At 44.2% G+C, this 27,961-nt stretch overlaps 1 protein-coding gene across 1 annotated transcript in view; it reads right to left on the bottom strand.

Moving 5' to 3' along the window:
* The window catches only part of SCLT1 (sodium channel and clathrin linker 1), a 227,512-nt gene that overhangs the window by 155,406 nt on the left and 44,145 nt on the right, over positions 1 to 27,961 (bottom strand). Inside the window, exons 4-9 of the mRNA XM_077279151.1 lie at positions 19,169 to 19,224; positions 18,870 to 18,942; positions 16,762 to 16,817; positions 5,478 to 5,613; positions 4,151 to 4,273; positions 1,265 to 1,330 (exon numbers count right to left, since the gene is read on the bottom strand). Of these exons, the coding sequence (XP_077135266.1) occupies positions 1,265 to 1,330; positions 4,151 to 4,273; positions 5,478 to 5,613; positions 16,762 to 16,817; positions 18,870 to 18,942; positions 19,169 to 19,224 (510 nt within the window). The remainder of the gene's footprint in view (positions 1 to 1,264; positions 1,331 to 4,150; positions 4,274 to 5,477; positions 5,614 to 16,761; positions 16,818 to 18,869; positions 18,943 to 19,168; positions 19,225 to 27,961) is intronic.

The following is a 27,961-nucleotide window of genomic DNA, read 5'->3' on the forward strand; positions in this document are numbered from 1 at the left end:
AGAGTCATAATAATCTCTATAAGTTTCTTCAGCCAAAAAAAAATCATGGGCACCTCAATCACTTTTTACAGAGAGGGAAAAAAAAGTGCCGTATTTTTATGAACTGTCCTGGAATTTTGAGACGACTGGGAACCCTGGGCAGTATCTGCAGCCGATACAGGTTGCACAGGTAGTCCGGCTCCTCCAGGGTGGCACATCTGTAAGAGCCAATGCAAGAAGGTTTGCTTTGTCTCCAGCACATTGCCAAAAGCATGGAGTAGATAACAGGACCAGGGAGGCACACAAGAAGAGCCAAAGAGACCATGATGTGCACAGAGTAAAAGAAGAAGCACGCCCAGAGTCTTAGAAAATGACCTCTAGTAGGCTACAGGTGTGGATGTTTCTGAGGAAGCTGTGAGAAACCAGTCCAAGAGACCCAATGTGCTTTTGTGGGGCATCTGTCCATAGCCAAGGACAGTGTAGCTTGATTTGATGAGGGATTTACATGTTCCCTTAAAGGGGTTGTTCGGTCCAAATCAATAAGTCCGCAGTCACTCTGTGTGACTGCAGACTTCTGAATCCCCCCAGTGCACGCAATGTGCACTGCGGGGAGTCGCTGGTTTCAGACCCGGGACCGGAGGGTATCAGGAGTGGTCTCGCTCCATACACTTGTATGCAACGAGGCCGTGTCCAGTCTAGCGACGTAGCCAGGCAATACACTAACTATAGGACGCAGCCTTGTTTCATACATATCCTCCGATCCCGGGTCTGAAACCGGCGAATCCCCGCAGTGTACAGTGCAGGGGGGATTCAGAGTAACTGTGGACTTATTGATTTGGATCAGACAACCAATTTAATTTTTTTGAGCAGCATGTGTGCTTGTGTATGTATGTATATATATGTGGGTGTATATCTGTACCCTATGAGTGTGTGAGTGATTGCATATGCTTATATGTGTATATACATGTGCGTGTGTGTTTGAGCTTGTCTGTGTCTGTACAATTATAAAAGACTCACAGAAAACTTGCCATTCTTTACTCTTCATGGCACTATTTATTGGTCATTTAAATACACACAGATAAAAAGCATATTTAGTGTACAATTGACTGAAGCGGTGATTTTAACACACCATTAGCCTTACCTGATGAGGAGTCTGTAATGGAGCCTCAAATATGTACTGTTCATACCTCAGTAACGTCACTGAAGGTTTCACTCTGCTCGGTCAGCCTTTCCATTACATTTCACACATCACGGTCAATACTGTCTTTATAGTTATTTCACCTACCTGTTCTACCTTTACATGTGCACCATGAAGTTGTTTGGTTAGTTGCTGAAGATTTGCAAGCTCTTCCTAAGAAATAAATTAAGACATACCAAGTTAATAATTTTGGAGTTGTAAATTGTATTTTTCAGAATAAATTAATGTAAAAGAAAAACTGCACAATCTGATTCCAAGGTCAAACAGATCACAAACCTATGATAAAAGCGTTTATCACTAGTGATGAGCGAGTATACTCGTTGCTCGGGTTTTCCCGAGCATGCTCGGATGGTCTCTGAGTATTTGTAAGTGCTCGGAGATTTAGTTTTTGTTGACGCAGCTGCATGATTTACAGCTGCTGGACAGCCTGAGTACATGTGGGGGGTGCCTGATTGCTAGGGAATCCCCACATGTAATCAAGCTGTCTATCAGCTGTAAATTATGCAGCTGCGTCAACAAAAACTAAATCTCCGAGCACTTACAAATACTCAGAGACCATCCGAGCGTGCTCGGGAAAACCCGAGCAGCGAGTATACTCGCTCATCACTATTTATCACTAAATTAAAAGATCATCAAAAACGTAAATAATTCCAGTTCTTCAATACAAAAAGTGAAACTCATATTATATAGAGTCATTACAAACAGAATGATCTATTTCAAGTGTTTATTTCTGTTAATGTTGATTATGGCTTTCAGCCAATGAAAACCCAAAGGTCATTATCTCAGTAAATTAGAATAAATAAAAAAAATACCTGTGCAAAGGCTTCCTAAGTGTTTTAAAAGGTCCCTTAGTCTGTTTCAGTAGGCTCCACAATCATGGGGAAGACTGCTGACATGACAGATGTCCAGAAGGCAGTCATTGACACACTCAGCAAGGAGGATAAGCCACAAGAGAACTTTGGCAAAGAAGCTGGCTATTCACAGAGTACTATATCCAAGCATATTAATGGAGAGTTGAGTAGAAGGAAAAAGTGTGGTAGAAAAAGGTGCACAAGCAACCGGGATAACCGCAGTCTTGAAAGGATTGATAAGAAAAAGCCATTCAAAAATTTGGGGCCATTCACAAGGAGTGGACTGCTGCTGGAGTCATTGCTTCAAGAGCCACCACACACAGACGTATCCAGGACATGGACTACAAGTATCGCATTCCTTGTGTCATGCCACTCATGACCAATAGACAACACCAGAAGCATCTTAACTGGGCCAAAGAGAAAACAAACTGGACTGTTGCTCAGTGGTCCAAGGTGGTGTTTTCAGATTAAAGTAATTTTTGCATTTCGTTTGGAAATCAAGGTCCCAGAGTCTGGAAGAATAGAGGAGAAGCACACAATCCAAGCTGCTTGAGGTCTAGTGCGAAGTTTCCACAATCAATGATAGTTTTGGGAGCCATGTCATCTGTTGGTGTAGGACCACTATGTTTTTTCAAGACCAAAGTCAGCGCAGCCGTCTACCAGGGAATTTTAGAGCACTTCACACTTCCCTCTGCCTACAAGCTGTTTGGAGATGGAAATTTCAGTCGCCAGCAGGAATTGGCACCTGTCCACATTGCCAAAAGTACCAATACCTGGTTTAAAAACAACAGTATCACTGTGCTTGATTGGCCAGCAAACTCACCTGAGCTTAACCCCATAGAGAATCCATGGCGCATTGTCAAGAGGAAGATGAGAGACACCAGACCCAACAATGCAGACGAGCTGAAGGCTGCTATCAGAGCAACCTGGGCTTCCGTAACATCTCAGCAGTGCCACAGGCTGATCCCCTCCATGCCACGCCGCATTGATGCAGTAATTGATGCAAAAGGAGCCCTGACCAAGTATTGAGTGCATTTACTGACCCAACCAAGTATTGGGTGCATTTATTGAACATACATTTCAGTAGGCCAACATTTCGGATATTAAAATTATTTTTCAAGCTGGTGTTATACAGTATTCTAAGTTACTGAGATAATGACTTTTGGGTTTTCTATGAAGCCCCTAAAAATTTCTGGTGCAAGCAATTACCTTTATAAGTCACATTCTTAGTGACAGGAAGACCACTGTGCAATCCAAGTGTCACATGGTCAGTATATACACACCTTTTCAGAAAGGACACAGAGGCTGCAACACCATTAAGTAAGAGGCACCACTAACTAACCAACACCATGAAGACCAAGGAGATCTCCAAACAAGTCAGGGACAAAGTTGTTGAGAAGTACAAGTCAAGGTTGGGTTATAAAAAAAAATGCCAGTATCTGATGATTACCATCAAATGGAAAGAACATGGTACCACAATAAACCTGCCAAGAGAAGGAAGCCCACCAAAACTCTAAGCCTGAGCAAGGAGGGCATTAATCAGAGATGCAGAACAGAGACCAAAGATAACCCTGAAGGAGTTGTAGAGACTGGAGTATCTGTCCATATGATCACAATAAGCCGTACACTCCATACAGGTTGTTCTTTATGGAAGAGTGGGCAGAAAAAAAGCATGTACTTACACACAAAAATTGTAAAGCTCCTTTTGAGTTTGCCAAAAGACATGTGGGAGGCTGCCCAATGTATGGAGGAAGGTGATGAGACCAAAATTGAACTTTTTTGTCACCAAGGTAAATGCTATGTCTGGCACCAAATCAACACAGCTCATCACCCCAAGAACACCATCCCCACAGAGAAATGTCGCATGAGCCCTGGAGCCAATCAGCAGCCCCTTCACGCTCACTTTTTACTAACAAAACTGACACCCAGATGCAGCTACACACTGGATTTTCCTTCACTTTTCTGGTAGTTTTTTTTTTTGCTTTCAGTTGTCTGTTGCCTTTGGTGTCCATATATATACACACATTTTTCTCTGTCAAATGCTGTTAACAATTTCCATCTAGCGCAGTGTCATATATTTTTATAAATTGAGAAGAATGCTCCAGCCTATACGGCAGATTACCGTTTGCTTCTGTCTCTCTGCCACATGTATGTGTGCATCAGTCATATGTTTCTGGTACACGACTTGCAAGCGATCCATTTCCTGTGCGGCCGTCTGCCACAGCTGTAATGCACTCTCCCTTTCCTAGAAAAAGAAAGCCAATAGTATGGTTTAACTTCACCGTATGCAGTATGATGAACATGGGGACACACAGACAGCGACATGAATGTGTGTGTGTGTTTACTATCTATTGTAAGAATTGATTATATAAGTATATAATGTATAAACACATTAAAGGGAATCTGTCTGCAGGTTTTTGCTATGTAATCTGAGGACAGCATGAGCAAGGGGTTTAAAGACAGATTTCAACAATGTGTCACAGGTCAGGCTGTGTGCTGTTGTGCATTTACACTGAAGGTTTTATCACCTGGTGATTATCATTGCCTGGACTATAACAGTGAATGCATGCTAGTCCTCCTGTGATAAGCAGCTCAGTGTCAATAGACAATGTATACAGAGAGCCTGTTGGGGGTGGGGTTAGCTTTCTCAGCTCTGCTGCAGAGCCAAGTCTAAAAAATCTGAATGTATCAGAACCGCTCCACCCAGTAGACTAAGTGATTGTTGGATTCAGGGTCTCTCTCTCTACATCAGGCTGCTCTCAGATGAGGTAGCAAGAACCTGCCAACAGATTCCCTTTAAATATGTATAATATACTGTATATGTGTGTGTATATGTATATACGGTATATATACATGTGTATATATACATATATACACACACACACATAATATACACATGTATATATTATACATACATATACATGCACTATATGTTTAATATATGTATGCATATGTGTAGGAATAGAGGCAAAAGCACAATTTTGTGGTGTTTTTTCTTCATCGGTGATCTGCAGTGATTTCTGAAACTAGACTAAGAATCCTTCTTCATTACATTGAAGGTGAAGTAGCAGGTCCATTCCCATCAGGCAGGGGGCACTGTTGCTTCACCTATCTCACGAGGCTGTAGGACAGTGCAGTACATTGCCGCACCTTGTGTACTCCAGATAGGATTTCTATTCTAGCACCATATATGAAGAGCTAATTTAATAGGTCACAGATGTTTCGTGAGTTACTGTACATCTGTGTAGTTTAAGAAAGCTGTGCCAGCAGAGCTAAAATAGCTCTTACCAAAGTCATAAAAGCTTTATTTCTTCGTTGTTATTTTTTTTTTAAGTTTATCCTGGCATGGCTTTATGGGAAAAGGAAATACACATAGGTGTGATACCATCAGGACAGTGCATTCCTTCCATAGGAGGCGAGTGCAGAATAACGCAAGCTTTCAGGCTTACTTGATTAGCAAGTTGCAATTGTTCCTGTAGGTTTTTAATCAGTTCTTGCTCTGCAGAAGCTTCGCTGGCCAGAGCAGCGCTCGTAGGGAGCGATTCCAGCTGATTCTCCAGGGACTCTCTTAATTGTTGGTGTAGCCTATGAGAAATAAGGCAATCTCCTTAGAGGTCTTTACATGATGCCACCTCGCTTTCCCTCCTGTCACTTTACATGTAGAGTTTTGTAGCTGTCTGCGCGACTGATCCTCTAATTAACTTTCCACAGCTACAAGATCTGAAGGGGAATTACACAATGACATTATTCCCATTATCAGCTGTATCCCATGTTATGTGCAAAGTGTATGATGGCTTCATTAGTGGAAACCTCATGTTAATGCAGCGAGTCTCAAAAGTTGGCAGGGAGAATGGTAGCGGGGAACGTGCCAATTACGAAGCGCTCGGTCAAATGTTAGAAAGAATTTCTTTGAACATTTTTGAAAACTATGAAACAGTCGACATTATGTGTAAGCTGTATACATAGAAATGTGATGATGCGAAAAGACGTGAGCCAGGCAGGTGAACTGAGCCTAGCAACTGAGATTGGAGGTCCTATAATAGTCTAATTAATAATCTCTCTAACATTGGAGACGTGCACACACATCTAACCAGCGGTCTCCTCAATCTCGGCACAGACACCTTGTTATCAGGATTACTGGAATCCACCTTTCTCATGGCAGTGTCTCCCTGACCTCCTCCGACATGGCAGTGTCTCCCTGACCTCCTCCGACATGGCAGTGTCTCCCTGATCTCCTCCGACATGGCAGAGTCTCCCTGATCTCCTCCGACATGGCAGTGTCTCCCTGATCTCCTCCGACATGGCAGAGTCTCCCTGATCTCCTCCGACATGGCAGTGTCTCCCTGATCTCCTCCGACATGGCAGAGTCTCCCTGATCTCCTCCGACATGGCAGTGTCTCCCTGATCTCCTCCGACATGGCAGAGTCTCCCTGATCTCCTCCGACATGGCAGCGTCTCCCTGATCTCCTCCAACATGGCAGCGTCTCCCTCATCTCCTCCGACATGGCAGCGTCTCCCTCATCTCCTCCGACATGGCAGCGTCTCCCTGATCTCCTCCGACATGGCAGAGTCTCCCTGATCTCCTCCGACATGGCAGAGTCTCCCTGATCTCCTCCGACATGGCAGTGTCTCCCTGATCTCCTCCAACATGGCAGTGTCTCCCTGATCTCCTCCAACATGGCAGCATCTCCCTCATCTCCTCCGACATGGCAGCGTCTCCCTCATCTCCTCCGACATGGCAGAGTCTCCCTGATCTCCTCCGACATGGCAGAGTCTCCCTGATCTCCTCCGACACGGCAGCGTCTCCCTGATCTCCTCCCATATGACAGCGTCTCCCTGATCTCCTCCGACATGGCAGTGTCTCCCTGACCTCCCCTGACATGGCAGTGTCTCCCTCATCTCCTCCGACATAGCAGTGTCTCCCTCATCTCCTCCGACATGGCAGTGTCTCCCTGACCTCCTCCGACATGGCAGCGTCTCCCTCATCTCCTCCGACATAGCAGTGTCTCCCTCATCTCCTCCGACATGGCAGTGTCTCCCTGATCTCCTCCGACATGGCAGTGTCTCCCTGACCTCCCATGACATGGCAGTGTCTCTCATCTCCTCCGACATGGCAGTGTCTCTCTCATCTCCTCCGACATGGCAGCGTCTCCCTCATCTCCTCCCACATGGCAGCGTCTCCCTCATCTCCTCCCACATGGCAGCGTCTCCCTCATCTCCTCTGACATGGCAGCGTCTCCGTCATCTCCTCCGACATGGCAGTGTCTCTCTCATCTCCTCTGACATGGCAGCGTCTCTCTCATCTCCACCGACATGGCAGCGTCTCCATTTCCTCCGACATGGCAGTGTCTCCCTGATCTCCACCAACTTGGCAAAGTCTCCCCGATCTCCTCCTCCTCAGCTCAAATGTCCACTTGTTATGCAAATTTCATGGATTTAAACATAATTTAGGCCTCAGACACCATGCTGCACATATGAGCGACGTCTGTGTTTTTGATGGATGGAACATGTACCCATTATAGTCTAAGGGGCTGTTCACATGCTTTCTTTTTTTCACTGGCCATGTGTCCATGCAAAAATCCCAGAGACATTTGCGTTTTTAATCACGGACAAAAAGTACCAATTCAAGTTTACGGGTCTGTTAAAATCATGAACAACACACTCAGTGCAGTGAGTGGTGACTAATCGCTCCCTGCATTGCCCTGATGACTGGACGTGATTGGCTGCAGAAAGAAGAGAATTTCATTTTCTCCTTGTAGCCGCTGCTCTAGTAAGTCTGCCAGACAGGAAGCCGGGCTAAACCCGCAGGTGAATACTGTTTCTCCACATGATAAATCCCCTTGAACGATAAACTTCTTCCAACCCAATATGTACAGCGGATGAAATAGCATCCATAGTATTGGACATGTCACCACATGTAAATATATTTTTAAAGGTGCTATTGACATGAAATTCTCACCAGATGTTAACAACAACCCATCCACTCCCCACAGGCAAAGAAATCAAACCACAGGTGTTCATAAATAAAGTTTTGTGCAATAATGAGAAATGGTACAGGGAAAAAGTATTTGAAACGCTTACTGAAATTTATTTAAAGCATCACTACATTGTTTTTTTATTGCAGTGTTTCATGGAGCTGTGCAGAGGTTACTTTTCAATACTAATCTATGAGAGGCTCGTTCTTGCCTCGTTCTGACTCTCATAGACTTGATGGCTTGTGATGAAGTTTCTGACTTCTGGCCAGTCAGAAGATGTGCTCATAAGATGGGTGAAGACGCTGGAGGGTGAGTATATAACCAGGGGCATGGAGCTTACATTTAAAGATCCACTCCAGTGCTGAATCCCCCCTCCATGAGTGGTGCTTTAATAATTCATACAAAAGACTTGATGATGACAGCTTCAAGATGCCTTTTCATGTGTCATTTTCGCCCATTCTTCCACACAATCACTCTTCAAATCCTGAAAGGTCCTGTGGACTCCTATGAACTCTGAGCTTTAGTTCCTTTCCATAAATTTTTGGATTCAGGTCAGGTGACTGGCTGGGCCATTCCAGCAGCTTTATTTCTTTCTCTGAAACCATCTGAGCATTTCCTTGGCCGTGTGTTTGGGATCATTGTCTTGCAGAAAAAATGTCCACTCTCATTTTATCTTGATCATCCTACTAGATGGCAGCAGATTTTTATCAAGAATTTCTAGGTACATTTGTCCATTTATCCTTCCTTCAATTACATGACGTTTGCCAGTGCCGAATGTTGAATAATAGCCCCACACCATGATGTTCCCACCTCCAAACTTCACTGTTGGTATGGTGTTTTTGGGGTGATATGCAGTGCCTTTTGGCCTCCAAACATGGTGTGTATTATGGCATCCAAAGAGTTTGATTTTGGTCTCATCTGACCAGACTATATTCTCCCAGCATTTTATATGCTTGTCTAAATGTGGCTGAACAAGCTTTAAAATATGCTTGAACATGCTTTTTGTTCAGCAATGGAGTCTTGCATGGTGAACTTGCATACAAGCCATGGAGGTTGAGTGCATTACTTATAGTTTTCCTTGAAAAAACAATTGCAGGTAGCTCTCCACAGGTGGTCTTTGATAACTCTTCTAATAATTATTTTCACTCCTCTGTCTGAAATCTTACAAGGAGCTCCTGGTCATAGCCGGTTTAGGGTGAAATGATGTTCTTTCCCCTTCTGGATTATGGCCCCAACAGAGCTCACTGGAACCTTCAGTAGTTTAGAAATTCTTCTGTAACCAATGCCATCAGTATGTTTTGCAACAAAAAGATTGTGAAGGTCTTCAGACAGCTCACTGGTTTTCCCATCATAAGATGTTTCATGTGTGGCACATTGGTAATGAGACACCTTTTTATAGACCATCAGATGAACCAAGCAATATTATGTTTCACTAAGGCTACTTTCACACTAGCGTCGCGCTCGGTCCTTCGCAGTGCGTCGGGCCGAGGTCCCCGACGCTAGCGTTGTCTCCGCCGCACAACGGGGGCAGCGGATGCATTTTTCCAGCGCATCCGCTGCCCCATTGTGAGGTGCGGGGAGGTGGGGGCGGAGTTCTGGCAGCGCATGCGCGGTCGGAAAAAGCGGACCGTCGTGAGCAAAAAACGTTACATGTAACATTTTTTGCTCCCGACGGTCCACCACAACACGGCGCAACCGTCGCACGACGGTTGCGACGTGTGTCAATGCGTCGCAAATGCGTCGCTAATGTTAGTCAATGCAGAAAAAACGCATCCTGCAAGCACTTTTGCAGGATGCGTTTTTTCGGCAAAACAACGCATTGCGACGTATTGCAGTTAACGCTAGTGTGAAAGTAGCCTAAGTATCAGGATTACTGTCTAATTACTGACAGAGGTCAGCTGGAGTCATGACATTCCATGACTTTTTGTACCCTGCTTTCTTCATGTGTTCAATACTTTTTCCCTGTGTCATTTCTCATTATTATACATATTTTTTTGGAAATCTATGGTTTGATTTCCTTGCCTTTATTAATTGGATGGGTTGTTACCAATATCTGGTGAGAATTTCATGTCAAAAGCACCTTTAGAAATATATTTACTTACAAAATTGGTGACTTGTTCAATACTTAAAGGGACACTGTCACCTGAATTTGGAGGGAACAATTTTCAGCCATAGGGGCGGGGTTTTCGGGTGTTTGATTCACCCTTTCCTTACCCGCTGGCTGCTATATTGGATTGAAGTTCTTTCTCTGTCCTCCATAGTACACGCCTGCGTAAGGCAAGATTGCCTTGTGCAGGCATGTACTACAGAGGACAGAGAATGAACTTCAATCCAATATTGCAGCCAGCATGCAGCCAGCGGGTAAGGAAAGGGTGAATCAAACACCCGAAAACCCCGCCCCTATGGCTGAAAATTGTTCCCTCCAAATTCAGGTGACAGTGTCCCTTTAATTCACCTTCTGTATAAAAAATTGCACCGATGTCTTCCTACAGTGGTGAGAACAATCAGTGACCTTAAAAATGTATTTTGTCAGTGCTGAGCAAGTACAGTTGTGCTCAAAAGTTTACATACCCAGCAGAATTTGTGCTTTCTTGGCCTTTTTTCAGAGCTTATGAAATGATAACACCAAGACTTTTTCTCCACTGATGGTTAGTGGTTGGGTGAAGCCATTTACTGTCAGACTACTGCTTTTCTCTTTATAAATCATAATGACAACTCGGATAGGGATGGAAGAAAACAAGCTATTTAAAGGGAACCTGTCACCAGAATAAATGCTATTAACCTGCAGATATGGGCTTAATTTGCAGATTAATAGCGTTAGTAACCTGCCCGCACGTAGCTGAACTATGCAGGGAGAAAAGTTACTTTAATCTCATTGTCAGCATTCCAGTTTCAGTCCCCACTCTGAGTATAGAGAGCGGCGGCTGTAATCGCGCCCGCTGCGGTGACTGACGCTCACTCTGCATTAGTCAGGGTCGGGGGCTCAGTTACAACCGGCCCTCTGTACACTCGGAGCGGTGACTGAATCCGTGCAGGTGCTGTCCCAGTGACTGAATCCAAATGCTGCCAGGGAAACTACAGTTCATTTCCCCCCCGCAACGTTTGGCTATGTGCAGGCAACGGGCAGGATCACAACGCTATTAACCTGCAGATTAACTTCATATGTGCAGGTTAATAGTATTGTTTTTTGGTGACAGGTTCCGTTTAATTTTCAAAGTGCTTGCCTCCTTATTAGCCCATAGTCCAGTAACAGAGCTGTGATTTCCATATCACAATATAAGCAGTCCGGGCATATAAAAAGATAGGATAAACAATGGAAAGATGTTCACAAGCGGGGGGCCAACTGAGGCGACTGTGATCCACAAACCTTCCCTACCCTCAAGGAAACAGAAGAACAACTATAGGCGGAAACATTTATGTATTTAGGTTTCTTCTTTTTTGCTTTATAACTGTTTGCACATTTGTGTGTCACCTAATTTTTCTGTTTTTTTCATTCATTTTCTTGTAAGCAATGTACATTTTATATTATCGCTTTAGGTTCAGTCCTTGCATGTCCTATAGAATCCTTAGCCTTCCAGTGTGTGGCCTTGCCTGTAGACGGCACTGTGTATTTGGGTGACTGATCACGCCATATGTTGAGGAGTGGCGGTATCGTGTTGTTCCAGGTTAATAGCGTTATTAACCTGCCGGGTGCACACACTTAGCCGAATGCTGCGGGGAGAAAATTAAGTTTATTCTCCCCCTACAACGTTCGGGTTTCATTCACGGGGGAGGCTCTGAGAATACAGGCCCTGACTGACAGCCGGCCCAATGCAGCCAGTATCACTCAGGGCCGGGGAGCGGTTACAGCCGCCACTTTGTGAACTCTGAGCGGTGACTTAACCAGCACCGGCGCCGCTCCTGTGATGGAAACCCAATCTCTAGTCCCTGCAGTGTAGGTTAGTAACACTATTAGGCCGGTTTCACACGTCAGTGGCTCCGGTACGTGAGGTGACAGTTTCCTCACGTACCGGAGACACTGACACACGTAGACCCATAAAAATCAATGCATCTGTTCAGATATCATTGATTTTTTGCGGACCGTGTCTCCGTGTGCCAAACACGGAGACATGTCAGTGTTCGTGGGAGCGCACGTTTTACACGGACCCAATAGAGTCAATGGGTCCGCGTAAAACACGGACCTCACACGGACATTCTCCGTCTGGGGTCCGTGTGCGTGCAGGAGACAGCGCTACAGTAAGCGCTGTCCCCCCCACATAGTGCTGAAGCCGGTATTCATATCTTCCCTGTAGCAGCGTTTGCTATAGAGAAAATATGAAGAATAGTGTTAAAAATAAAGATCCATGTGTCCGCCGCCCCCCCACCCCCTGTGCGCCCCCCCGCTGGTCAGAAAATACTTACCCGCTCCCTCGCTCCTTCCTGGTCTGGCCGCGCCTCCTACTGTATGCGGTCACGTGGGCCCGATCATTTACAATCATGAATAGTCGGCTCCGCCCCTATGGGGGGTGGAGCCACATATTCATGACTGTAAATGATCGGCCCCACGTGACCGCATGCAGGAGAAGCCGCGGCCAGACCAGGAAGGAGCGACAGCCGACGGGGGACCCGGGTAAGTATTTTCTGACCAGCGGGGGGGCGCACAGGGGGTGGGGGGGCGGCGGACACATAGATCTTTATTTTAAACACTATTCTTCATATTTTCTCTGCAGCAAACGCTACTGCAGAGAGGATATGAATCGCAGCTTCAGCACCATGCAGAGTGGGTACCACACGCTCCGTGTGGTACCCACTCGCCATACGGGCGGCACACGTGTGCCGCAAGTATGGCCTCCGTGAGTTCCCAGGAACACGCACACGGATAACTCCGGTACCGATTTATTCCGGTACCGGAATTATCTGGACGTGTGGGACAGCCCTTACACTGCAGATTAGAATTGTACAAAAAACCTCCCCCCAAAAACACCCTTTGAAAATTCGGATGAGTTTTTCATAAAATCACATCCACATTGCTTGAACTGTTTACCATGGATGATTTTCTGCACAATAGATGGGAAAACCGCTGTGCTCACGCTCTGTGTGAACACGGTCTTATAGAGCAAGCACTAGCGCTAAAATCGCCTGTGCATCTGGAGGAACACTTTTGGAAGACTGCATTTATTTCTGTAAAGAGACAAATTGGCGATTCCTTTTACTCATTTTTTTTCTTTGCTTGATTTATTATGTAATCTTTATTCAGCACAGAAATGTAAAAAGATTTTCCTATAACTAGGTAGTGCGTACATCTGAAGAATCCAAGTTAAAGGATTTTACTAAATTCTCAATAGTTGACCTTGATCTTTTGTTTTAACTGTAATGAACTAACTGAAGGGCGACAATGTGAAAGCAGCTATTATGCAAGACGTACAAGAACATGTAATAGCAGCCTGTCAGACCGATAACAGGACAATTACAGGCACTGGCAGACTGACTTGTTCCTGCCATGTCCGATCAGTAAGAATAACTGTGGACTACTACTGATGTTAGGTTTAGGAAGGTCCTATAGAATGAACCAGAGGTACACATACACAACCTTCACTCCATTCATCACCTATGGGACTGCCGAAATAGCTGAGCACTGCGCTTGGCTTTCTCTGACAGTCCCATAGATTATGGATAGGGAAGAACCCTATAAGTTTACACTGCCCGGTTATTCTCTCCCAGACATCATCTGTATAAGGCTGGTTTCACATTTGCGTTTTTTGCCGCTGCGTTTTAGCGCAAAAAAACGCATGCGTTTTTTCCCCTATATTCAACATTAAAAACGCATGCGTTTTTTTGTATGCGTTTTGCCACGTTTGACGACGCATGCGTCGTTTCTATGCTTGCGTTTTGTTGCAGAAATGCAACATGTAGTAATTTCTAGAGGCGTTTTTTTGGGCCAAAAAAAGTATTGCTGTCTATGTAAACGCATGCGTTTTTAAGCACAGGCATTTGGTTGTGTTTTTAAATGCATGCGTTTCCATAGAAAAAAACAAGAATACACACTGATAAGCCACCCCCCACCATCAAGGTGATAAAGGGATCCTAACCCTACCCCTAACCCCAGGGATACTAACCCTAACCCTACCCCTAGGGATCCTAACCCTACCCCTAACCCTAGGGATCCTAACCCTACCCCTAACCCCAACCCTAGCTATTTCTATTTATAGTGGGTTTTCTTGTTGATTTTGATGATTGGCAGCTGTCACACACTTCTCAGCATGCGTTTCAAAAACGCAAACGCAGGAAAAAACGTATGTAAACGCGGCAAAACGCAGCGTTTGCACGCGTTTTTTTCACCACCTGCGTTTGCGTTTTAAACGCTGCGTTTTTAAACACAAATGTGAAACTAGCCTAAGCCGGGAGGCCCCTATAACAATTGGATGCTCATTAAAAGAGCCCAGCTAAAATTGGCTGTTTGGGCTATTTTAATATAATGGGTCTTAGTCTGTTTTTTTCTACTTTATTTTGCAGGTTTATATAATTTATTGAATATGCCAACATTAAAAAAAAAACGAAAACAAACTAGCATCCTTCTTAAATCTAAGCCTGAGAAAGCTGTCTGTAATATTAATACAATAGCAGGAGGCAATGAAATACAAATAAAATTAAGAATTGGAATTAAAGGGGTTGTCCCACAAACAAAGTACCGTACATGTTATTCAATTCAAAGCACAGGTGAATAAACTATTGACATGGCACGGAGTCTCAACTGTTTGTTTGGGAGGGAACAAATTTCCCTGCCTGTTTTATAACAGGAACAAGTTTCTTCCATGGCACCATCCATACATAGTAGTCAGTGATATAAGTGCTAAGGCAGCTCCGGGGCTCGTACGTCACTGATATGATTTATGATGTGATCACGGACATGCGGCACGTCTATCCAGACTGCAGCATGTCTATTTATCTTGCGGACACGCTCAGTCTCCGCAAGATAAATTTTCCGTACAATGTACTGGGCGCAGTGATTCCGCACGTTTCAGTGAACACAGAGGAATCACCTGCTTTCAAAATTCGGCAGCACTTTGGACGGAGCGGACATGTGCTGCATTCAAAGCGCTGCTAATTACTGACCATGGGGACGTAGCCTAAGGATTCTCAGATGCCGGGAGAGAAGGAGGTGTGATCACAAGTAATCGAATTGCATACATGCGGTCACATGATGACCTGACTGTAATTGGCCTCGTCAATGCAAGTGTATTGAGCGAAGCCGGATACAGTCTAGTCGGAATGTGGCCAGAAGTATGCAAATCGCATACTTGTGGTCACATGACTGCCCGTTGCTGCCACCTACATGAAGGATCTTCACAGTGCGCACGATGTGAGGATTCAGAGTGACTACAAACCTGTATTCTTAGACCGGACAACCCCTGTAAACGTATATAGTTCTCTTTGTTCTGCTCTTATTTACAATGGTATTTTTAAAACCGAATACCATTTTTTTTTTTTTAACAAATGAATGAAGGATAATAATACCAATAACAAGCAATTATGTTGGAATTACTAAGATAATAATATCTAGGACATTACTATGACACTAAACTAAAAAAACAGATGTAAAGGGAACAACCAGCTCCATTCAGGGACAATTAGGGTGAGGGAAAATTATAGCCATGTAGAGGAAACCAACAAGTGAACAAGTGCAATCAAGAGTTAAATTGAGAAAAAATAAAATATATATAAAACATAAGGTAGGCATATCTAAAGAAAGGATGAAGAAAATTGGAAAAAAGGTATCATATAGTCGCAGGGACATTGATTTCAGTGATCTGTCACCGCTTGCTTCTGTTTTGATAAAATTCCATACACTGTGCATAGGCAAAAAGCTGCCAATCAGTGAATGAAGCATGTTTATTCAGAGCTCATGAATATGGAGGAATACATAGAATCAGGTCTACTAATCCTCTAGCTATAATCTCCTGCTGATAAAAGAGCAATTTTATTGAGATTACAGAAATAACCCTGTGAGACATCACTGGAATCAGGGTCTCGGTCTCTACATTATGCTGCTCTCAGATTAGGTGGTAAAAACCTGGTCAGGTTCTCTCTAAGTACCTCAGCCCTTCTTTCTGATTATTGCCAGAAACTCATCAATCGACTGTCAAGTTTACAGATTGGCCAGGATTGTTTTTACTTTAACCCTTTTGTTGTCAGTGGCATTTGGAATGCCTACACCTCTGGTATCCAAAACAATTTGTATACTTTTGACATGTACCAAAAACCCCTAAATTCTGAAATTAAAACAAAAAGAAAAAAAGTTGAAAAAGTTGACATGTGGCACATTGTCACAATGCCATTCAGCACTTGGACACAAAACCGTAAGAATGCATCTGCGTGTGCAAAGTATTTATTTTTCCACTTAAGAAGTCATAAACTCATATAGGTCAATAAAAGATGGATGCAAACAGAAAATTAGGTGCATAAAACCTCCCAAAAAATAAAAGTTACATATGTGTCGTCCATCTGTGTCTATCAGAGGACAGTAGCATTCTTCACTAATACGCTGGACAAGACATGCTAGGAGGACATTACCAGAAGATCGCCAGGGCTGCCATGCCACATGTAACAGCAAGATCCAGACAGGAAATCTATTTTTTAATAATTCCAACTGAAATGTATCAAAGAAATGTGGCATCCAACGACCGGACCACGTTATAGAACAGCGGAAGATTGATTATGCAGGACTAAACGGTATAACAATGGATGGAATACTATGATGAGGCAATGACAGGTTACTTACGTCTCATTTTCCTTTACAATGCTTTCTAGCTTTAATCTTATTTCGGCCATCTCAGCCTTTTCAAAAGCGTAAGAGAAAAAAAGTGTAAAAGGACAGAAAAAATAAGAAAGAATGAGTATCATGAGAGTCATTCAAAGCTTTACACGGCCTTTCATGTATCTTCAGCTAGATGCAGGCAGAGATCTAGATAAATCAACTGACAGACAGACATGGATGGAGAGAGATATATAGGAGGATGGATGGATAGATGATTGATAAATAGACAGATATGAGAAAGACAGATAACAGATAGATAATAGATAGATGATAGGTACAGAGATAGATGGATAGTGTGAGGCAGTGACTAGTGTCACAAGAAGGGTTCGCTGTGTGTTCTCCCCAGATTGTGCATGGAGATGGATGAAGTCCATAGGTGTGCATGGCAGTCACGGATTTCCAGTCCGGGTTTTCTATGTGGTTGAAAGCCACAGGTTTGTTAAAAGCCCTGCAGTAAGGGGTATGGATGTGTCAGGTGCAACTTCAGTGTCAGTCTGGTGTGTGCTGTTGTGCAGAGCAGAGGCCTGCAGAGCGCTGGCTGTGTGTGTGAAGCAGCTGAATAGCCTGGCACCGCAGCGTACACAGCAATGCAAGTCGTCCATGATAACTGGTCTCGGATGTGGACAGTCCTGTGTCCGGAGGTTAACCAGAGGTGGATGTCCTGTGCCCGAAAGAGGACTGGCATGTGTAACGATTGCAAACAGGTGGATATGGGGTCCGGCTGCTATCCGGAGCTGTGTACGGCTGTGTGAGTAAAGAGTCTGTGATACAGCGGTGCACGAAACCCACGGGAACTAGTCAGAAGAGGACTGGCGTGTGTAGGGTCTGCAACATGTGAAGCTGTGTTTGGAGACTAATATAGCGTGCGGTCACCCTACGGATACTGGACAAGGAGAGGTCTGGCGTGTTTAGGGACTGCAATCTAAAAGCCATATGATGTGTAGTACTATGAAACGGGCACCAAGACGAGATGCAAATGTGTTTATTGAACTTTGATGAAGTGTACTATAAAATGCTATGCACCTTTATGTGTAAATACAAAAAACAAAACACCCATATAAAAAAACACGTGTTGGGGCCGCGTGGTTTGACCGGTTACCAGGACCTATTTGGGTGAGACTTTTTCTATGGACTAGATTTGGACTATTCATGTTATGATGGCAATAGGTTTTTACAAACCCTAGTTACACCCATAGTGTTATATCAACTTTCTAGTACTGTGAGAGTGCTGCAATATATATATACTTGCATAATATTATTGCATTATGGGGATTTTTATGGTCTCTGAATTCCCGGTCCTTATATACATGTAATAGCGTCGGATCTTTTTTTGTCTTGTGTCCTTCACTGTGATAATTTTTTGTCCATATAATCTTTTTTAATAATATTGTGTATATGGTATTTTTTACGATTAATTAATAAAATATTTAATATATTTTATATGGGTGTTTTGTACTCCTTTTGTTTTTTGTATATAGCTATATTTTGGAGTATACCTGGAGCCTGTTTTAAACAGTGGTGATTTTATTGATTTAACTCATTTTATTATGTTTTTTAAATTTATAGCACCTTTATGTGTGAAGTAACACATTAAAGAGACTTTTGTGTTTGAACTTTGTGGGTCACTACCTCTTGCGTACGTTGCTACCGCAGCATTACAACAGATATATGATAGATAGATAGATACAGAGATAGATAGATAAATAGATACTTTCAAAAAACGAGGCAGCACTCCATCATTCCAGTGTTAGACGTGCAGGATTTCAATCAACCCACTTGTCTGGGCGACGTTTTGGCTCTAAATGAGCCTTTCCAGCTTGAGAAAGGCTCATTTAGAGCCAAAACGTCGCCCAGACAAGTGGGTTGATTGAAATCCTGCACGTCTAACACTGGAATGATGGAGTGCTGCCTCGTTTTTTGAAAGTATTGGGAAGCTGGGATATATGAGACGGATATCCTGGGGGCCTTGCACCCATAAGATAAGTAGAACTGTGCTGTTCCTTTTCTTAAACATAGATAGATAGATAGATAGATAGATAGATAGATAGATAGATAGATAGATAGATAGATACCTGATGTATATGGAGTTGGTTACTCATTTCCTCACTGTATTTGCCAAATTCTCCAATGAGAAAATCTGCATTTCTAAAGGAAGAAACAGTTTTGCGTAATATAAAGAGAGCTTCCGCCAACACATTTGATACATCTTAGTGTGACCTGTGACTTATACAGTGCTTATTCACCAGACAGTTTCTTCTTATCTAAGCTATGTCACTTTGGCTAAATGGTCACTCCAACAATCTAGTGATGAGAAACTCCAGTGTCCTACAAATAACCAATCTAGTGGTGGAAGTGATAATAATCAGATTACCTTTTCTCAGCTTGACTGGACGAGGCAGTCTCAGGATTTCTTACATTACCAGGAGTCTATAAAAATAAAATAATGGACTTTATTAGGAAGCAGTGTGCTTTACATTTTATTTCCCTGAGCCCTACCACATGAACAAGCTCATGTCATTTTCTAGTCACATTAGTGCACACTATGCGCAGTATAGCCATGCCACTTTTAGGGTATGTGCAGGCGGTTAGTAATTACGAGCGCTTTGGGGGAAACACACGTCCGCTGCACCCAATGCGCTGCCTTCTATTGAACGCAGGTGATTCCTCTATGTTCACTGAACCACGTGGAATCACCGCATCCTGTACATTGTACGGGTGACATTTATCTTGCGGAGGCTGAGCGTATCCACAAAATAGACATGCTGCAGTCTGGAAAGACATGCCGTATGTGCGTATACGCGGGGAAGCCGCTAGTGTCTCTGGACGCATAGCGGCCATGCAATTTCTTGAAATCCCATCCATTATGCTGTAACATCTGGACGCTGCTGGTCGGACCTTGCACAAGTACGGAGCGTCCAACCCGCAGCGTTTACTGTTCGTCTGCACACACCCTTACAGGCCATACACCATCATCAAATTCTCTTTAAAGGGAACCTGTCACCTACAAAATCGACGATGAGCTAAGCCCACCGGCATCAGGGGCTTATCTAGAGCATTCTGTAATGCTGTAGATAAGCCCCCCGATGTATCCTGAAAGATAAGAAAAAGAGGTTAGATTATACTCACCCACGGGCGTTCCCGCTGCGGTCGGCATCGCAGTCCGGTCTGGGGCCTCCATCTTCTTAGATGACGTCCTCTTCTTGTCTTCACGCTGCGGCTCCGGCGTACTTTGTCTGTCCTGTTGAGGGCAGAGCAAAGTACTGCAATGCGCAGGCGCCGGGAAAGGTCAGAGAGGCCCGGCGCCAGGGACATTTAATTTCATTCCTTGCATGATGATGAACAAGGTAAGGGCTGGGGAGGAAGGAGCGTAGAGCTATAAATCATTACAAACATTGCTCTGCATCTACTCCAAGCATAAGTAACAAATCATCTGATAGCTGGCACATATACAATATACATTGTGGGTGTATGTGACCTGTTTCATCTCTCATCCCACGGCAAAGACAGTGTGGGGGGAAAGGAGGGCACGAAGATCCAACAGTGCTGTAAGATGAGAGCTGCAGCATGTCACAATCATCAGTCTGGATCTGTGTCAGCTATCAGGGCATTATTTCCAGATGCATGGAATAGCTGCAGAGAAGTAATTGCCAGCAGTGAGATTCGTGTGACTTGAGAAGGAGAGCGTTTTCTTATTTCATTTCCTGCATGATGCTGCCTGGTTATTATTGATCAACGTCATGGAAAAGAAATAAGAGATGTCCCTATCTATGCTGCTACTTGGTGACAGTGGAAATGAATAATGTTTATGGCAAATAATATACCAATATCTCTTCAACAATTAAAAAAAATAAAACACACACAAAATGTTTTAATAAGTTCTGCAGCCATTACTCCATGAGGTTTCCAGCTTAACATGCTAAAACTAATGAAGAACCACTGTGTGCTAAGGAGTCTACTGAAGACGGATTAATTTTTGAAGCGATTATGTACACAATAAACTAAACACAAAGAATCCTATCATTGAACATTCACTCTGTTTGAAGGGAAGCTGTGTATTTGTAGCTATACATTACAAAAACAGAGTGCCAGTTCTTATATAGGCACATAACAAAAATAATCAGCACAGAACTAACGACCTAAAAATGAAATGATGATATCATAGTTGGACAGGAGCCCGTTGTTGTGTGGATGTTCTTTCTGGATATTTTTTTACATTTGATGAGCCCTTGGAGTACTTTAAGCCATCCAGCTGCTCCTGGGAAAATTCACCGCTCCAATTCGTTTCCATATGGAGATACTGAGTCTCACTGAGGTTTCATGGCATCCAAGAAACTCAGTTTTGTAACCCATTACAGACTGATCTATACAAATCTTTTCATCACTTTATTCATTTTCAATAATCAGATTTGAAGAACATATTAAAATGTAGGGAATGCTTTAACATTTCAACACAAGCGTTAAAAGCGTGCATGAAAAAAATTACCGCAAATCCATAATACAGTTGTGCTCAAAAGTCTACATACCTCGGCAGAATTTTTGATTTCTTGGCCTTTTTTCAGAGAATATGAATGATAATACCAAAGCTTTTTCTCCACTCATGGTTAGTGGTTGGGTGAAGCAATTTATTGTCAAACTACTGTATTTTCTATTTTTAAATCATAATGACAGCCCAAAACATCCAAATGACCCTGATCAAAAGTTCACATACCCTGGTGATTTTGGTTATTATGAATTGTGTTCATTTGTGAAAATATAGAAGTGTTGACATTTTTGCAATTTTTAAACTTTGCACTTAAATCAGATCGTTATACCACACAAAATAGTTAATAAATAGGGATTTTGTGTACTCACCGTAAAATCCTTTTCTCTGAGCCAATCGTTGGGGGAAGAGCGGCTAGAAAGTCGACCAGATAGGGCAGGACGACCAAGCCTCTAGGGTGCAAGAGGATCGTGACAGCAGCCATAACCCCTGAGAACACTCTGGGTGCGATAGCAAGGCCGAAGGCCGAAGGACAAGGTCGTGATTCGAAAATGCTGTTCGCGAAAAGGAAAGCGAAGGAATTTTTGAAGAGGGGAAAACATAGGAATGTGAAGGTAAGCATCCCGAATGTCGGTGGATGCCAGAAACTCCACCTTTTTCCGTTGAAGTAATGGCTGAGCGGAGGAACTCCATCCGAAGAACGGGGACCTTGTCAAGCTTGGCAGAAGTTTGAGGTTCAGGGTCGGTCTTACTTTTCGGTCCCCATTTTGGAACCAAGATCCCTTGGATCTAGACCATCCTGGACAACTGATCCGCTGCAGGTTGAGTATATAGGAAATCAAAATAGTTAAGGTCTCTGACCAAGAGACCATTGCTCTAGTAACACATGCGGCGGCTAAGGAAGGGTAGAGCGTTGAACTGGAGGCCGCAAGACGGAACAAACTAGATTTGCTATCTGACAGTCCGTTGTATTTTTAATTGATGACCCATCGGGTAGCGATACTGGTAGGTATACCACAGGAGATTTTACCCGGCAATATGCCAAGTGGCAGAATGCGCGGCTGCATGCAGAAGGTTAGGAAAAACCGTCTCTTACTATTGCCGCTCTCTTTTGACGGTGCGGAGATAAAATGATGAATCCTCGATCCACCATCCTCATAACAGGGAAGTGGAGAGGGATTGTCTGTCTTCTTGCATCATCTGCTATATAGTGGAGATGCAGAGGGTGTGTTTGGACGCCAAAAAGGGGGGCCACTGTACATCCACAGAGTTAAGGTCCCTGGGTGGACAGGGCTGGTTGTAGAAGAGGATATATGGAGGCGACACTCCATGTGCTCATCTATCGATGGTGTGGGGAGATCGGTGCCCTTTAAGAGGACCAGTCGCCCTTAAAGGGAACCTGTCACCCCCAAAATCGAGGGTGAGCTAAGCCCACCGGCATCAGGGGCTTATCTACAGCATTCGGTAATGCTGTAGGTAAGCCCCCGATGTATCCTAAAAGATGAGAAAAAGAGATTATATCATACTCACCTGGGCCGGTGGTCCGATCCGGTGGGCGTCGCGGTCCGGTCCAGGGCCTCCCATCTTCATAGGATAACGAACTCTTCTGGTCTTCACGCTGCGGCTCCGGTGCATGCGTACTTTGTCTGCCCTGTTGAGGGCAGAGCAAAGTACTGCAATGCGCAGGCACCGGGAAAGGTCAGAGAGGTCCGGTGCCTGCGCACTGCAGTACTTTGCTCTGCCTTCAACAGGGCAGACAAAGTACGTCTGCGCCGGAGCCACAGCGTGAAGACCAGAAGAGGACGTCATCTGATGAAGATGGGAGGCGCCGGACCAGACCGCGACACCCATCGGACCAGACCGGGACCGCCCCTGGGTGAGTATAATCTAACCTCTTTTTCTTATCTTTTAGGATACATCGGGGGCTTATCTACGGCATTCCAGAATGCTGTAGATAAGCCCCTGATGCTGGTGGGCTTAGCTCACCCTCGATTTTGGGGGTGACAGGTTCCCTTTAAGAATCAGACCAAGCATGGCATCTCACGTCATAGGTGGGTATACGTGGAGTGGACACCCCGCGTGTTTGCATATTGGCTGAAAAATGGATACCGCGCTTGCAGAGGTTTCTGTCCAGTGGATCGCTTATCCGGATGCTACCTGTCCGGCTGAATGGCAAATGCTCTGCAAGGGAGTTTAGTTTCCTCATGAGGGACACAGCGTGATCTAGAGTAGAACCAAAGTCCTCGTCAATCTACAGAGATTGGTTGATGATATAAATAGGCGCATCCATCCTTTTCTGAAGTTCTCTTGAGTCCAGAACCAAGGCAATATCCGATCCATATTCAGAGACTTGTTCTCCGCAAATCTTTGGTGAGGGATCAGGAAATGAAACTTCCCTTTTCTAGGCGCGTGTACGTTTCTAGAAAACGCATGAAGGAAAGGGACGTCTATATTGGTCCTGCGAGCACTCCGAGCCACAGAGAATTGTCAGAGAATCCATGGGTTGCGGCAGTGACGAAGCCCACTCAGGGAACTAGGTACTCTGGGATAAGCTGGGATCGGTGGCGGAGGGCTCCTGAGCTCATTTAGGGTGACCGGCTTCAGACTGGTCATGTGCCCTTAAGACCAGGGAACACTGGTCATGTGCCCTTAAGACCAGGGAATGCTGGTCATGTGCCCTTAAGACCAGGAAATGCTGGTCATGTGCCCTTAAGACCAGGGAATGCTGGTCATGTGCCCTTAAGACCAGGGAATACTGGTCATGTGCCCTTAAGACCAGGGAATACTGGTCATGTGCCCTTAAGACCAGGGTATACTGGTCATGTGCCTTTAAGAGCAGGGAATACTGGTCATGTGCCTTTAAGACCAGGGAATACTGGTCATGTGCCTTTAAGACCAGGGAATATTGGTCATGCGCCCCTAAGAAAAAGTAATAAATGAACCAAAGGAGTGCTCACAGTAAATATGGTGGGAAAATAATAATAGAATATAATAAAATAGTATAATTTTCCGCGTGGTATAGGGTACTAATGAGCCGGACCAACGTAAAAAATAAAAAATAAAAAATAAAAAAGTGCCTTTAAGACCAGGGAATACTGGTCATGTCCCTTTAAGACCAGGGAATACTGGTTCTGTGCCTTTAAAACCAAGAAATACGGGTCATGTGCCCTTAAAACTAGGGAATACTGGTCATGCACCTTTAAGACCAGGGAATACTGGTCATGTGCCTTTAAGACCAGGGAATACTGGTCATGTTCCTTACTCGGTTGCAGAGTCGTTGTGCCCCTTTAATGTAAAACCATCGCCCCTGTGTGTGCTGGCAGGGTGGACCAAGATGGCCACCAGAGTTGCAGAGGTGGAAAAGTCTCGCAGAGAGCGAGGCGCCAATTTGGGGGACGGAGCCACAGACGCTATGTGGGCGGAGCCTCGTGACTTCCATGAATAGGCCCAAGCCAGGGCCTAAATTTCTGCAGCCGGTGTGAGCAATACCAGCGTTGCTGAGGGAAGAGATCGTTCCCGTGCCAGGGAAGAAGCGCCAGAAAAGGTGGACGGAGCCGCCTTAGTGCGCCATAGTGCGGGTGCGGCTTCCGGGATGTGGCCTACACATCGGCCGAAGCCGTGGGCTAAATTTTTGCAGCCGGCCGGAGCATTACCTCAGGGAGGTGGGCCACAGGGAAGCTGAGGCTGCCTGTCAGCATGTGAATATCCCACTGCAGAGGCCCACCGCTGACAGGATCTACTCACCATCGGTGCACGTCCCGCCATGGAGCCGCCGCGGATGACTGGGTTTCAGCGCCGAGGAAAGCGTGTTCTGCTGCAGGTATAGAGGGATAACCCTCAATCCACCATCCCTTTGTTAGGGAGGTGAGGAGGAACCGTCCACCTCCTTGTGCCATCCGCTTTAACCGTGGTGGGACAGTGGGGGCTGCTCGGACGCCATAGAGAGGGGCCTCTGTACATCCTTGGAGTTCAGCCCCCAGGTGGACAGGGCCAGTTGTCCGGCATTAGGCATGGCTTCAGGAGAGGATACATGGAGGCGACACTCCATGTGCTCGCCCGTTGCTGAGGTGGGGAGATCGGGACCGTGAAGGAACCGTCGCCCCTGAAGTGAGCTCAGGCATGGCATCCCACGTCGCAGGAGAGGGAACAGGGAGGTATACTCGCCTGTTGATGATTTGGGTGAGATCGGAACCTTGAAAGGATCCGTCGCCCCCTTCACTCCGTTAATTAAAAAATAAAAATTTATAGTAAAGTAAAAAATAAAATAAAAATGTTGGGGTATGAACCAGACCCAAGTGCCTCCTACAGACACTAAGCAAGACCTGGTTCTCTGGGAGCCAGCAGGAGGGTGTACACTGCAGGGGAGGAGAGAACTTTCTTTGTATCACTTAGTGTCAGCCTCCTGGTGGAAGCAGCATACACCACGGTCTGTGTCCCCCAATGAGGCGAAGGAGAAATAACCTTTACTACATGTCTACTTCACATCAGTGTCATTTCATAAACATAATTTGTCGTTTTGTTAGGAAGTTAGACGGGTTAACAGTTGATCAACAATTTCTCCTTTTTACAAAACCAATTTTTTTTTTTTTTTTTTAGGGACCACATTCCATTTGAAGAAACGATGAGTGGCATATGTGACAGAAAATACCCTAAAGTGACATTTTAAAACCTTTACCCCTCACATTGCTGAAAACCACATTCAAGAAGTTTATTAACCCTTTAACGGCTTCACCGGATTTAAAGCAATATGCAAGGTAAAATTTAAAATTGTAATTTTTCCCATGAAAATATTTGTTTGTTTAACCCAAAATTTTACATTTCATTTTCAAAAGGAGAAAATAGACCATACAATTCGTTGCAGTTTCTTCTGAGTACACAGATACCCCATACGTGGCGCAAAACTACTGTTTGGGTGCGCGGCAGGAGTACCATTCAGCTTCTGGAGTTAAACAATTAGTATGTCCCGTTTGCAGAGCCCCTGATGTGCCTAAAAAGTAGGAACGCCCCACAAGTGACCTTATTTTAATACCTACACACCTCAGCACCTTAACCCCTTTACCCCCAAGGGTGGTTTGCACGTTAATGACCGAGCCAATTTTTACAATTCTGACCACTGTCCCTTTATGAGGTTATAACTCTGGAACGCTTCAACAGATCCCGGTGATTCTGACATTGTTTTCTCGTGACATATTGTACTTCATGATAGTCATAAAATTTCTTTGATATTACTTGCGTTTATGTGTGAAAAAAAAAACGGATTTTTGGCGAAAATTTTGAAAATTCCCAATTTTCCAACTGAATTTTTATGCCCTTACATCACAGAGATATGTCACACAAAATACTTAATAAGTAACATTTCGCACATGTCTATTTTACATCAGCACAATTTTGGAACCACAATTTTTTTTTTCTTTTAGGGAGTTATAAGGGTTAAAAGTTGACCAGTAATTTCTCATTTTTACAACACCATTTTTTTTTTTTAAGGGACATCACATTTGAAGTCACTTTGAGGGATCTATATGATAGAAAATACCCAAGTGTGACATTCTAAAAACTGCACCCCTCGACGTGCTCAAAACCACATTCAAGAAGTTTATTAACCCTTCAGGTGTTTCACAGGAATTTTTGGAATGTTAAAAAAAAAAAAAAATGAACATTTAACTTTTTTTTTTTCACAAAAAATTTTCTTCAGCTCCAATTTGTATTATTTTACCAAGGGTAACAGGAGAAATTAGACCCCAAAAGTTGTTGTACAATCTGTCCTGAGTACGCCGATACCCCATATGTGTGGGTAAATCACTGTTTGGGCGCATGGCAGAGCTCGGAAGGAAAGGAGCGCCATTTGACTTTTCAATGCAAAATTGACTGGAATTGAGATCGGATGCCATATCGCGTTCGAAGAGCTCCTGATGAGCCTAAACATTGAAACCCCCCACAAGTGAAACCATTTTGGAAAGTAGACCCCTAAGGAACTTATCTAGATGTATGGTGAGCGCTTTGCCCCACCAAGTGATTCACAGAAGTTTATAATGTAGAGCCGTAAAAAAAAAAAAAATCATATTTTTTCACAAAAATGAACTTTTCGCCCCCAATTGTTTATTTTCCCAAGGGTACCAGAAGAAATTGGACCCCAGAAATTGATGTGCAATTTGTCCTGAGTACGCCAATACCCCATATGTGGGGGTTAACCATTGTTTGGGCGCATGGCAGAGCTCGGAAGGGAAGGAGCGCCGTTTGACTTTTCAATGCAAAATTGACTGGAATTGAGATGAGACGCCATGTTGCGTTTGGAGAGCCCCTGATGTGCCTAAACATTGAAACCCCCCACAAGTGACACCATTTTGGAAAGTAGACCCTCTAAGGAACTTATCTAGATGTGTTGTGACAACTGTGAGCCCCCAAGTGTTTCACTACAGTTTATAACGCAGAGCCGTGAAAATAAAAAAATATTTTTTTTCCACAAACATTATGTTTTAGCCCCCGGTTTTGTATTTTCCCAAGGGTAACAGGAGAAATTGGACCCCAAAAGTTGTTGTCCAATTTGTCCTGAGTACACTGATACCCCATATGTTGGGGTAAACCCCTGTTTGGGCGCACGGGAGAGCTTGGAAGGGAAGGAGTACTGTTTTACTTTTTCAACTCAGAATTGGCTGGAATTGAGATCGGACGCCATGTCACGTTTGG

The sequence above is a fragment of the Ranitomeya variabilis genome, chromosome 1, assembly GCF_051348905.1.
Source record: "Ranitomeya variabilis isolate aRanVar5 chromosome 1, aRanVar5.hap1, whole genome shotgun sequence".
In the NCBI taxonomy this organism is placed as follows: Eukaryota; Metazoa; Chordata; class Amphibia; order Anura; family Dendrobatidae; genus Ranitomeya; species Ranitomeya variabilis.